This window comes from Monodelphis domestica, chromosome 1 (assembly GCF_027887165.1).
Source record: "Monodelphis domestica isolate mMonDom1 chromosome 1, mMonDom1.pri, whole genome shotgun sequence".
Taxonomy (NCBI): Eukaryota; Metazoa; Chordata; class Mammalia; order Didelphimorphia; family Didelphidae; genus Monodelphis; species Monodelphis domestica.
The window spans coordinates 256392779-256406746 of NC_077227.1; the positions used below are offsets into that span (position 1 = coordinate 256392779).

The 13968-nt window shown below is 37.8% G+C and overlaps 2 protein-coding genes across 16 annotated transcripts in view; one reads left to right on the forward strand and one right to left on the reverse strand.

Annotated features, from left to right (window-relative positions):
- Window positions 1-489: 489 nt before the first annotated feature.
- Window positions 490-12491, reverse strand: FCF1 (FCF1 rRNA-processing protein). 2 transcript variants are annotated; one of them, XM_001375150.5, is made up of 8 exons: window positions 12381-12491; window positions 12017-12084; window positions 10667-10738; window positions 7574-7722; window positions 2719-2791; window positions 1986-2073; window positions 1533-1627; window positions 490-913 (listed from the first exon to the last, which is right to left on the reverse strand). In XM_001375150.5, the coding sequence occupies exons 1-8, from the start codon at window positions 12381-12383 to the stop codon at window positions 865-867; spliced, it is 597 nt and encodes a 198-aa protein (XP_001375187.2). In that variant the 5' UTR covers window positions 12384-12491; the 3' UTR covers window positions 490-864. The 2 variants fall into 2 exon arrangements, with proteins under 2 accessions (XP_001375187.2, XP_016283087.1); XM_016427601.2 differs by lacking the exon at window positions 12381-12491 and adding an exon at window positions 12271-12349.
- AREL1 (apoptosis resistant E3 ubiquitin protein ligase 1) overlaps window positions 12464-13968 on the forward strand; it is a 55123-nt gene continuing 53618 nt past the window's right edge. For 5 of the 14 annotated variants that reach the window (XM_007472815.3, XM_056820819.1, XM_056820820.1 and 2 more), the window contains exon 1: window positions 12483-12648. The gene's annotated coding sequence lies outside the window, so the exon portion shown is untranslated. Of the gene's footprint in view, window positions 12649-13968 lie in introns of all 14 variants that reach the window. The other 9 variants (XM_007472813.3, XM_007472814.3, XM_056820810.1 and 6 more) reach the window with 5 other exon arrangements.

Genomic DNA, 13968 nt, shown 5'->3' on the forward strand with positions numbered 1-13968 from the left:
TTTTAAATCTCACATAAAGAAATATTTCTTTTTTTAAAAAAACTCTTACTGTCTTAGAATTAATAGTGAAAGCAGTAGGGGCTAGGTCAGCATTGGCAAAAGTTTTCATGTTTGGGTGCTCAAACTACAGCTTCAAGCTGCCTATGATCCCACCACATTACTCTAGAGTGGAGGGAGGAAATGCTTGCTTTGGGCAGCTGGACAGAGAGGCAGGGCATGCAAAAAATGTCCTTGGGTGCTGGGAAGAGGGGGAACGGAGCAACTCCTTGAGTGCCAGCTGGGCATGTGTGACAATACTTTGTCAACACTGGGCTAGGCAACAGGAGTTAAGTGATTTGCCTGGGGTCACATAGCTTGTAAGTATCTGAGACCAGATTTGAACTTAGGACCTCCCATCTCTAGGCCTGGCTCTCAATCTACTGAGCCACCCAGCTGGAAATATTTTTTATAATAAAAGAAAAGAAATATTTTCTTGTGTGAAAGCTTCAATGGTTTGCTCATTTATATGTTTATTCCCAATAGAATAAAGTTGTACATAGTAGCAGCTTTTATAATGGGGTAGAGGCAAAGGAAAAAGTCCATTGAAGTACTTTTTTAAAGGCTATTATCCAGTAGTGAAGAAGAATGAGACAATTAGAATAACAGTCTATAGAAATATCTGAACAAAACTGATTTAGGTATATAAATGAATTCAATGAGTTTTTCATTAAGATACAAAAGTCACTTCAGAATAGAATAAAAAAACAAGTTCATATAACCCCATTTTCCACAATAGGACCAAGTAACTGGTCTACAGTGGTGCTTTTCTGTTAACTGTCTGGTTATTTTGTAGGCTGGCATCACAGGAAACACAGTCTCTTGAAGTTACAATCGAGGGGCTCCATAATCATCTGGCATTCTTTCGATGTTATACCTATTTACAGTAAAGAATTAGCACATTGTTGAGAAAACTTGAAGAACCTACTCAGTGGTCTTTATTTTGCTTTGTATCAGCTAACTTTGATATTCCTCTCTTTGGTCTTGCAGCAAGCAACATAAAAAGGTATGAAATGCATCCCAGAATTATTTGATTATTGAAAGAAATGCTGATGAATTTGTAGTTTGTTGTACTAACTTTGCCTAGGGAGAGTCCTCAGTGTGAAAAATGATAACAATTCAGATTTGGGGATGAACTTCAAAAATTCACAAAAGATAAGAGCTCTTTTATAAGCCTTTAGCTTATAACCAGAATTCAAGACATACTGGGTCTTAGGCTTGGATACTGACTTTGGTGGTTTCTGTCTAAGAACAATTATTGACCCCTGTCCCCCAACTTGTATTTCTGTACCATCTACTTTAATTCCTAAGACTTTCTTTTTCCTGCTGTCCAATCCCCACCCAAATATTTAATGATTTAAACATCTGACATAGAGTGATTTGTAAATCTTATATATTGGTCCCATCTTTAGTGAATAAATATATTTGAAAGGACAAATAAAAATGAACTAATTTCAATGACAATATTCTCATTACCGTCTTCAGACATATCTCACCTGTGGTTGGAAATGTACATGATGGGAACTCCTGGGATCTTCCGGATTCTTCGCTTAAGGTCTCGATCAACTGTAGCCACAATATAACATTTATGCTGGAAGAGAGACAGGGGCTGAGGATACCTAGAATATATATAGACCAGTAATACTGTCCAGCTTAGAGAGCATAATGTTAATTAGAAAGGCTACCAAAACAACATAATTCATGAAATAATTAGATTTCTGGATGAAAGAATCACTCTTCAAAAGACTAATAACATACAGTGGCTATAGTCTTTCTTCCTTTCTGTTCTCAGGAAGAGATATTCTCAATTGCTTATGAATAGGTTCCATATGATTTCCCCCCAGGATTTGTGGATGTTTTCAGGCTACATGCAGAACAAAGTTCACCAATTATTAAAGCAACTTATTCTAGGCTAACTACAAAGTAAATACTTCAAAAACTATAGATACCTGAGTGACTCTCTGGACTAAGCAATCATCTGCATATGTTCCTTTGTGTGAGCATGGCAAACGTTCAAATCGTGGGTCCTTGGCAATCCTGTAGGAACAGAAAAGCTGAATTCAGAGACAATCCGGGCATTTTTCAAACAATAGATTCACAAAAGGGATATTAATAGCATTTTCTCATGTAGTTCAATTCTATTAATGAATTAAATAAAGGAATAGTTGAGTATCTTCTTAAGAACAGGCTAGATTGTATCATCTTGGAAAGCCATTTGGAACTATGCCCAAAAAAGTTACTAAATTGTGCATATCCCTTGATCAGTGATGCCAGTAAGCTTATGACTGAAAGGAATCAAGGAGGAAAAAGACGTAGATGCACAAAATATTTATAGCATCATTTTTTATTTTCACAAAGAACTGAAAACTAGGGTGAAATACTTTTCCTTAGATTGAAATTAACTTAGGAATTCTGTTAGCTGAAATTTTGTTAAGTCAGAGATTCCTACATAGTAGTATAATTTAAGAGAACAGTAAATTTAAAAGATCACCTCTAACTGAAAAGGGAGATAACTTTTTAAAAGTTGTATAAAAATATGGACAAAATAACCAAAAAAATCCCAAGTTTATGAGTTTTAGAGATTTGAAATCTCCAGTGTACTTTAACTAAATCAGTAAGATAAGAAAATTTAGGACAGTAAATAAATGAAACAGTTCCAAAGGAATCCCAGTATGTCCCTACCTCAGGGCTACTCGGTATTTCTGTCCCAGTTTTTCAATTTCAGCCATTACACAGTCAGTTATGCAAGGAATGCCTACATGTAATTAAAAAAACAAAACAATACATATCATTTGTTCCTGTGAAGAACCTGTAACGTTTTGCTTATGAGATATTCTAAGAGACAAAAATTAACCCTATCAGATAATATTGTGACTTATTCAGAACATCCCAGAGAATTGGTAATGAAAATAATTGAGATGACTGACAATTTTAAAGTAGCAGGTTACAAAACACATGCACTAAATTAATCAGCATCAATAGTGTTCAAGGTTGGCCAGTGTTAATACAATAAAAATGTTAAAAATACTTTACCGGTTTCAAAGTAAAACAAATCAACAAAGGGCAACTTCACAAAAATATAAACAAAACCTAAACCAAATAAAAATTTTATTTAGAGCAAGGTTAAAAAAAAAGGCAATGGGGGTTAAGTGACAATACCCAGGGCCAAAAAACTAGGAAGAGTCTAAGGCCAGATTTGAACCGAGGATCTCCCCTCTCTAGATCTGGCTCTCAATCTACTGAGCCACCTAGCTGTCCCTATAGATCAAGGGTTCTCAACCTTTAATTTGCTGTGGATCTCTTTGGCAGGTTGGTGAAAATCATGGATTCCTCCTAATAGTTTTTAAATGCATAAGATACATAACAGTAAAAAAAGGGGCTTGTACCCCAAAGAGATAATAAGGAAAAAGACTTGTACAAGAATATTCATAGCAGCGCTCTTTGTGGTGGCCAAAAATTGGAAAATGAAGGGATGCCCTTCAATTGGGGAATGGCTGAACAAATTGTGGTATATGTTGGTGATGGAATACTATTGTGCTCAAAGGAATAATAAAGTGGAGGAATTCCATGGAGACTGGAACAACTTCCAGGAAGTGATGTAGAGTGAAAGGAGCAGAACCAGGAAAACATTGTACACAGAGACTGACACACTGTGGTATAATCGAACATAATGGACTTCTCCATTAGTGGCAATGCAATGTCCCTGAACAATCTGCAGGGATCTAGGAGAAAAAACACTATCCACAAGCAGAGGACAAACTGTGGAAGTAAAAACACCAAGGAAAACCAACTGCTAGACTACAGGGGTTGAGGGGATGATTGAGGAGAGACTCTAAATGAACACTCTGGTGCAAACACCAACAACATGGAAATGGGTTCGAATCAAGAACACTTGTGATACCTAGTGGAATCGCGCGTCGGCTATGGGATAGTTGGGGGGATGGGGGGTGAAAATGATCTTTGTCTCCAATGAATAATGCTCGGAAATGACCAAATAAAATGTTAAAAAAAAACAGTAAAAAAGAAATTAATTCTATTTAAATAGTTATTAATGTTAAAGAAACAAACTCATAAACTTTTGGTTAAAAGGAATAGAAATCTAAAATCTCAAGGTTAATAATGAAAAATGAGTAGGAATGAAGGGGGGCTGGTATTACCCAATATAAAATTATACTATAAGGCAATAACCATTACAATTTTTTGCTCCTGGCGAAAAAAGAGAAAAGTAGTAATCAGTGGAAAAGACCAGATAAATTAAAGCCAGAAGCAATCAAATACAGTAGCCCAATACTCAATAAACCCAATAACACAAACCACTTAGGAAAGAATTCCTAACAAAAACTGGGAAGGCAGGGAATATATGCTGGTAAAAATTATGATCATAGCATCTTATGTCATACACAGCAATAAACTCCAAATGAAAAATAGGTGATATAAGTGTAAAAGGACATTATTTTAACAAAATAGAGGTGGCAGGTGATCTTTCCTATTCCTTTCCCTACCTAGTGAATCACCCCTTTTAACAACAACAAAAGCAGTTCAGCAAAGCTGATATATCAATGGAGCATAAGTACATTATTGTCCTGTTAAGAATGAAACTCTTAACCAAACAAGGAATAAAGGTGATCATAAAAGAAAAAAGCTAAAAAAAAAATTAAAACAAACCAAAAATTTGCACACAGAAAAATCAGTACAGCTAGAATAAGAAAAATGGACAAGTAGGAAAAATATCTTTGTATCAAATATCTCTGACAAAAATCTGCTATTTGAGCCATGCCAAGATATTTAGGGAATTGGCACAAATATGTAAAATTAAGAGCAATTCTAAAAAAAGTAAACATTCAAAGAATATGAATGATTTTCAAAAGAATTGCAAATTATTAAGAGATGAAAGAATGCTCCAAGTCATTAACAGTAAGAGAAATGCAAATAAAAACAACTTAGAACATATTTCATACTCTTCAGGTGGCAAAAATGATAAAAGACATAAAGAGTAAATCCTCAGGGGATAGCTGGGTGGCTCTGTGGATTGAGAGTCAGGCTTAGAGATGGGAGGTCTTGGGTTCAAATTGGCAAGTCATTTAACTCCTATTGCCTATGCCTTGGAACTAGTACACAGTATTGATTCTTTAAAAAAAAAGAGTCAATGCTAGCAGGGCTAAAGGAGATAATGTTGGGGAAGCTATAAGTTGGTCCAACCATTCTGAAAAAGAATTAGGAATTATAGAGGCAAAGATTGTTTCAATCCTTTGACACAACAAGTGCAAAGACTTAGAAAAGGCTGACCCCATATGTCAGGAGCCATCAAAGCCACGCTGTTTGACACGGTCACATGTGGAAACCAGAAGCTAAAAAGCGGCCCCCAGGAAGGATGGAAACATCTACTCAGACCCATCTGTGTGACTTCTCTCGCCAATATCCCTTGTTATTGAAATTGCTTCAGGGGAGAAAATAGATGAGAGCAAAATGATTACAGGATTAATATAGATGTCCCACTCTATCCCCCCCAAATATCACTAGGAGATCCCACTTACAAAATTAAACCCAAGGATTCTTATGTACCCACTTAGATAGGACCCTCTTTTCTAGACATAAAACTTCTGGCAAATCTGTACTCAGAATTCCCCACCCCCATATACAGGCCAGGAACAAGCTCTCCTAAGCTAGTATATTAATTGCCTTTCAGGGAGAGGCTGGTATGCTATCCTTCACTGATTTGTTTTGCTAACTAAAGCCTAGGTGATTTGTCTTGGAAACCTTAGTGAAATATTAGAAAATGAAATCTTGAATTGGAAAATTACTTAAATCTGAGTTATGTTGATTAACGTAGACTTGACAACAATATTGTAAGATGATTGTCACCTTAGAAATTTGATTTATTGTGTGCTAGATTAAAGTAACGAATAATTATTCTTGGCTTAACTGCATGTCTGAGCCTCACGGGTTAATGGGGAACTGACCCCTAGCTATGCTGCCTGTGATGAGAAAAACATCCATCTTCTGTAAAAGCTATGCGTTTGTTGTTAGAATCCATGGAATCAAAGTATGTGTATGTGTATCCACTTAGGGTATAAAAATAAAAATCAAGCTAGCAAAGGCGGAGCAGTTTCTCTGTGAAGCCTATGCAGCAGGTTGAAAAGGAAAGCTGTGTCCCATTCATTTATCTGTGGCACCGCCACACCCAGCCAAAGGACCCCCTGAGACTGTGGAGGGCAGGCCCCCCACCCACAGCACCCATACATGCCAAAATATTCAAAGCAACATTTTTATAATGACAACCCCCTCTCAACACTACAAAATGGGTACTTATTAGCAAGGAAGTGATTTAGCAAACTGTGGACTATGACCATAAAAGTATAATATTACATAGTTAATAAATAATTTTCAGGAATCCAGAAAAATATAGCAAGACCTTTAAGAAGTAATATAGAGGAAAAACAGGACAATTACTACAATAATGCAAATTACAATAAGGTTTCCCCCCCCCCCCCCCAGCAGCTAAACTCTGATAAATCATAGTAACTCATCTTGGTTCCAGGGAACTGATGTCAAAACATCTCCTCTCAGTGCATATAGGGAACTATAGCTGTGCAATGTGGTATATGTCATCAAATTGTCAAAAGTGGTTGTTTCATCAGCCAGTTTTGCTTAACCAGTTTTTGCTATAATGAGGAAGGAAATTACTATGGCATGAAAAAATAAAAGTATTGAAAAAATTTAAAAGAGGCACAGCTATGGGAGGATACAAGAATTACCTTCCATGGGATTATTCTCCAAACGAGAACTGATCATGGATATATTGAAAATACAATGATTTCTAAATTTGAAGGCTCAGAAGAATTTATAAAATATTATATATTGATATTTGATATTCTAGAATGGTGTGGTGAACCTATGGCATGTGTGACAGAGAGGGCTGCTCCCCTTTCCCTTTCCATGCAAACCTGAGAACATTTTTCACATCACATACCCCTCTGCCTAGCAGCCCAATGAGAGTTCTTCTTCCCTCTCCTGTCTGGGGTAAGGGGGCCCACTCACATGCTGTGGGAGGGTTGCAGCTTAGGCACTAAGTTTGCCATCACTGTTCTAGAAGTACAAGAAAATCCTGAAGCAATTTCTGGGAAAATAAGTTATATGTAGATTATTTTAGAGTAAGTACTTTTACTGTGTGAAATTAACCCTACTTCCACACAATATTATGGCTTATTTAGAAAATCAGAGAATTGACAAAAAAAAAATTGAGATGACAATTTAAAGAAGCATGTTACAAAATACATGCATTATAGTAGTTAGCACCAATAGTGTTCATGGCTATTTGGTGTAAATATAATAAAAATGTTTCCTTGAAAATTGATAGTTGCTATAGTAACTAAAGAAATATAGATATAAGCTTTTAGGTAAATGAAAGTTCCTCATTTCACACATTTAGTTAAATAGAACATAATAATATTTTAGTGTAAGGACCGTTTCATTTTTGCCTTTTGCTCACTGTTAATTTATATGATAGAAAAAGTCGTATTCAAAAGATAACACTCACATTTGGCATACAGACAATCCATCATTGATTGCACTAAATCCAGCTTGGCTTTGATGGAGAAGTTGATAAAGTTGGTATCAACCAGGATGTAGTAAGGGGGTCCCAACTGTGTGTTATATTGGAAGAATAAGCAGGATGGGTGCTGAGGGCTAAACAACAGAGAATAAAGTAATTAAAAAATTATTTTTACTCAGTACCAATAATGTACTTGACAAAAACTGAAGTCCTCCGACAGTAATAGGAGTCTAAACTCTGAAGAGGTATGTTCTAGGAAGAGCGCTGCAAATGAACAAAGTGAAAGGCACTCTAAGGCTTAACTTCTTTCTCCTCTTCCTTCTTCAAAGAGAAAGGCCATGGAGAGCAAATGGAATGCTGGGAGGTGGTGAGGATGGAGAGGTACACTGAGGGCCTGGTTGTGAAGGGCTTTACAATGGATTCCAGATACTTTTGGGAACCACTGGGGGAGTGACAAGGCAGACCTGTACTTCAGGAAAATCACTTTGGCAGCTGTGAGGAAGACAAGATTAGAATGGGACAAGACTTATAGCTGGAAGACCAAGAAAGAGGCTATTGCCATAGTCCAGGCAACAGGTGATGAGGACTTGAACTAGAATGATGGCTGGGTTAGTGCAGAGAAAAGGATGTAGATGAGACATGCTGTGGTAGTAGAAATGACAAGATCTGAAGACTGAGTGAATATATGGGGTGAATATGTGAGAAGTCAAAGATAATGCTCAGGTTGACACCTGAATACCATAAGATAAATAGGGAAGATGGGAAGTGGGGTGAGGTTTTTGGGGAAAGATAATGAGTTCAATTTTAGATATACCAAGTTTAGGAAGCCTTATAGGATAGTTAGTTTAAAAAATACTCAATAAAAAATTGGAAGTGAAGGACTGGAGATTAGAATTGAATACAAATACACATAGATATATCACATCAAGCTTTCTGAAAGATTATATAGCACCTAGGTGGCTCACTAGAAGAGAGTGAGGCTTAGAAATGGGAGGTCATGGGTTCAAGTCTCATATACTTCTTAGCTGTGTGACCCAGGGCAAGTCACATAATTCCAACTGCCTAGCCAAACTCTTTTTGCCTTAGAACCAATACATAGCATTGATTCTCTAAGATGGAAGGTATGGGTTTAAAAAAAAAAGTTTATAGAAGAGAAGACCCGGAACTTGGGAATACTCACCTTTGAGGGGAGGAGGGAATCAAGGGGACATTAAGAAAGGTTGGCCCTCTGATGATAAAGGTCACCTTTTCATCAAAAGTGGAATAAAGGTGCAAATGAGGGATGGTATCAAGGAGTTTTTGAGATACAAAGAAAAGGAGAAGAGGTAGCTCATGGCAAAAAGTCTCCATTTTCTATTGAAAGTATGAAGTTAACACCTCAACAAAGAGAGGGAGTGATGGAGGCTTTAAGAGGAAAGAGAAAGCCTAAAACCACTTCTGTCTTGAGAGGGATATTGAACTAGTTGGTAAAAGGTAAAAGGACTGTCTTGCTGAGGTGGGGGCCAAATTGAAATTAGGTAACATACATTTGTAGTGGACCATTCATCTTGGTTGCATGCCTTTCTCCAGTTACTTCCAGCAGTATGTAAGGAGGCGTTGAGGAGGTAGATGCTGGGAGTAATCCAGGATTAGGTTTTAGAAAAGGGTAAGTGCCAACAGAATCTGGGATAAAGTAGGGTATGAATTGGTTAAATGTAGTGAAGAGATTAAGGAGTGAGGAGGGGTGAAGTTAGAGTAGAGGTACAAACCTGGGAGAGTACTAAAGGATGAGAGGATTGGTGGTCCTCCAAAGGGCAAAGAATAGGATTAGGAGGGATATGGCATAGGGAGAAAATAAGAGGTTATGATATAATAAAAGGATTTTGAGAAATTTTGATTGTTGAAGTGGAACACTTGTTGAACAGATCAAAGATATGACCATCCCCATGTGTAGCTGAAATGAAGGGGAAGAAGAATGAGAGATTGGTGGAAACTGGGATGTGGGGTAACAACAACATAAATTTGAATAGACTGATGGTGGTAAATGGAGTATGGAACTGGAAATGAGGAGTAAAGAGAATAGTGGTAGTCTTTCGGTGACCGAGAATGACAATTGTCTTTGTGCATTATCATCTATTGATGTACCCTCATGTGGCTTTGGAGTCCAAAGGCTGAGGCGCAAAGTTTGTGGCATATGGGGTATGGGGCGCCAGTTGTTACAGGAGGTGCGGTTGTGGCCTGGTGTCGGCGTTCACGCGCAGCAGCAAGATGTCGATGTTGTTCGTCTTCAAAGGTGGTGGTAGCATGGTCACTGTGGGTTCACTAGCTGCTTCTGTCAGAGGCAGCGAGTTCTAGTTGCTTTGGTGTAATGCCAGCCCACTTCAAGTTTGACTTTAGCCGATCCTTGTAACTTTTCTTTGGTCGGCCTTGTTTCCTGAGTCCAGCTGACAGTTCACCATAGAATACCTGTCTTGGTATCCGCTGTGGGTCCATGCGGATGACGTGTACAGACCATCGTAGCTGGGTTTTGAGGACCATTACTTCGATGCTGGTGGAGTTGGCTCTGTCGAGGACTTCCTGGTTGGTGATTCGGTCCTGCCATCGGATCCTCATGATTGACTGGAGGGAGCGTTGGTGGAATTGCTCCAGCTGTTTCATGTGCTTCTGGTACAGTGTCCATGTCTCACAACTGTACAGGAGCGGGCTGAGTAAAGAGTATTCTAACCTATTTTCAAGAACTAGAATATAAGGGAAGCATGAAGTATTGAAGTCTCTTAGGTAAAAGGTAGGAGTTGGGGTGAAGAGGAAGATTGAGTCAGGTACTGAACTCTTTGAGAAATGAAGGAGAATGTCTTGGGCACTGACAAATAACTGTAACTAAGATTTTAACTGGGTAATATATTTGAAAAGGTTAATTAGTGGTGGTAAAGGGAGAAAAGAGTATTCCAACTCATTCTCCCATTTGGAAAAATGTCTGGCTCATCTACTTTCGGTTTATCTACATATGAACTAAAAATGTAGGTTTTAGATAAAAGAAGTACCAAGATCCAAAATTTTTCTTTCAGATATCAAGAACTTTGGATGTTCTTTAATACTTACACTTCTCTTTCTTTGAGAGCACTGGGATCTTTCTTCTCTTTCTTTTTTGGTTTTAATCGATCTTTTTCTTTTCTAATAAAATTAAAAAAAAAATTTAAGAATAACACCACAGTAAAAATATCCTTAGTCAATAATTACAGTCGACTCTTAATTCTTTCATTAGGGGATAAGAATTTTTGAATTAAGTAATCTAATCTTGTTTGGTTTATTTTATTGGTAAAACCTTGGCTACAGTAAGAGCTGCCCTAATAAAATACTGGATATTAGGTGATTATCCTAAGGAGAAGTTTTAATATCTTGAGGTCAAAAATATGTAGAATTTTAAGTTCACACCTAGTTTAAAACAAAGTAGTTGGGGCACAATGAGAGAAATAATTACTCTCAGTAAAGAACTTTTATCAAGGATTAAAATCTATATCCAGGGAAGAATGATCACAACAACACTTCTCCAAACTTTATAAGAATACATTGGTTAGAGCTGGTGTTGGCTGATGAATGCAGACATAGAGGAGAAAAAGTCCTTAACATTGTCAGTAGTTTTCTTTTTTTTCCACTAGAGCATACCATATAATTTAGTACAACATATATAATACAAACTTTAACTCATATCCTCTAAAAACATATATTAGAATGAAAATGTTACGATGTTGTAAAGGAAGTGAGTAGAAATAACACAATGAGTCTTTGTTAAAATAAAATAGATCAAAGGAAAGTTTCTAAGTCTCTAGGTACCACTCTAAACACTAGCACCATGATCTATTCCAAATGTGCTAAATAGAGTGAAGACAACATTTGACATGTATATTTCTGGTCCTGAGATTATCAACTGTCAATTTACTTAAGAAAATATTTTAAGATCCAAACTGGGGGAACTAGATCCTATCTTCCTAAATATGTGGCTTGTGACTGACAGAAGGAAACATCTTATAAAATATTTTTTGGCAACAGTATCAAACAACTGACTCCAGATGTAAAATAAATTACTGTTCCAGCCTAGCAGTAGGGCTTGAACTCAGCCAGGTCTTCTAGACTTCAGCTAGTCCTTTATTGACTCTGATATACTACCTCTCTAAATGGCTCAGAGTTGAGTAGCTGAACTGAAGTTACAAAAATGTGAAAAGCTAAGTTTTTTTGGGGGGGGGAGGGGACTAATTACAACCAGTAGCTGTATGACAATTAGCTATTAAAGTTTACTTTCAGATTCTCATTTTCTTCTTCCCCTTCTCCTAAATTCAGAGAATTTCTTTAAATCTAAGATATTTCAAAGCAAGCAACAAGGATTCCGGGGTCCAAAGCAACTCTCCTTTTTTCGTCTCTGCTTTAGGATCGTAGCTGATTTAGGGCACTCACAATCTCTCATCTCGTAAACTAAGCATTCGCTTCATGGTTGCGTATTTCCTCGCTTTCTTTTGTTTCCCCTGAAAATAATAGGCAAAATTTGAGTTAAAATCCATTGCTCCGTCCCAATAGCCTTCGCCAAATGTTCCGAGTCTATCCAAGATCTCCCTCCCCACCCCCACCTCCCAAGCTCCAGACCCGCTTGCCTGGCTCCCAGCCGACAAGCCCGGAGCGAAGCTAATGGGAAAGAAGGGAATCCTCAAAACCTGGCATGAGAATCCAATTGTCAAGGGCTTTCATCCAGCTTGTTTATATTTTCTGGAGAGGAAACGACCAATAGTCCCCAATCCCTTCCCTTCTCTTCCCAGTTTCTCACCATGTTAAGAGATCCCTTCCCACTCGGAGGTCTGAAGAGCGGCGCACACTTCCTACGTCACTCTCCCCGACTTCCGGCAACACGAAAGCCCGGAACCGGAAGTTCTGTCTGTTCCTTAGGAAACGGAAGAGCTTCTCTATCCGGACCGGGACCGGGACCGGGACCGGGACCGGGGACTGAGGTCTCCGGCGTGGTCCGAGGACTTGATGCTAGCATCCCTCTAAGGCAGTGGGACGGGGATCCGGTGTCGCTGCAGTCTTTACTCTTGGTAACGTCTCTTTTCTATGGCAGGGAATCCCTTCCAGCTCCTGGCTCCGTCCAGGGTCCCCTAACGAGCCCAGAGTCTTGGGGCGATTGTCCCAATAGCACCTGCGGGTCGGGACCCTGAAATGTCCTCAGTCCTATAGGTCCAACCCTCTTATTTTCCCTTGGATGTTGGATTTGAGCAAATTTATTCATTCGCTCATTCATTAGACGAATGAGTGCCTTGTATTCTGGAAGGCGCTGTCTGGTGAAGGGGAATCAGGGCTTAGGTATGTACGTTTGATTAGTGCAGCCTTTGTATGTCAGCTAGACAGTTTTGGATGTTGTTTGGGGAAAGCTTTCTTGGTGGTTTAAATACATGGCACAAATTGGAAGAGCAACTGTATAGCTCTTATCTTTGAGAGAGAAATCTTATGTATTATCTATTCCATATGCACATGCTGTAAATAATTTAGAGCTTTCTTTTGGATTCTCTAACGCTAGTAACATTTCAGTTTCAGTTATTACTATATCTATGTACCTATATGTATGTGTGTACATATAGCAAGGATATAGCATACATATCCTATATGTATACCTTCTATAGGTATATATGTGTATAGCTATCATCTTATGTGTATATACCCTATATAGAACTAGCATGTATGTATACATATATGTATGTATGCACATAGATATTATCCCCCATATCTTTATAATTTAAAAAGTAAGTATAATCCCCCATAAGACAATTTAAAAAGGCCTTTGAATAAGTGATTTAATTTGATTATCACAGCTCATAGGTGAATAATGTCAGCATTATTCCCATTTTACAAATGAGGAAATAGAGACAATCCCTGTCTTGACAGAAATCACACAGTTTGTGAGTATAGGGGTCAGGACTAAAATAAGTCTAGTTCTCTTTCCATTGTGTTGTGCTGCCTCACTTTTCCCCTTGTATTTATTTATTTTGGCAGGCACTGTTATTCCTATCTGACTTTTTAAAGTAGCATAAATGATTTAAGGTTGAAATAATTCATTTATCAAAGCATCTCCAGACATTGACTTTTATTTTATTCTGGCAGATACAAAGCCAGAAGATAGCTTTTCTTCTGTCTCTAAGGGGGAAATGGTTGAAAACCATGAATGGGACTTTGGCAAATAATACCTTTTGGTTTTTACTTCTATTATAAAGGAGTAGAACTTGTGACTGGTAAATAAGCTTTTTAGCTATATCATTTGACATTTTGAATTGTAGCGATCTAAGCATTCATGGATCTTTCCTTTAATTATTCTAGAATTTTATTTGCAATTTATGACATGGTCAGTGACTTAATAGTTTGAT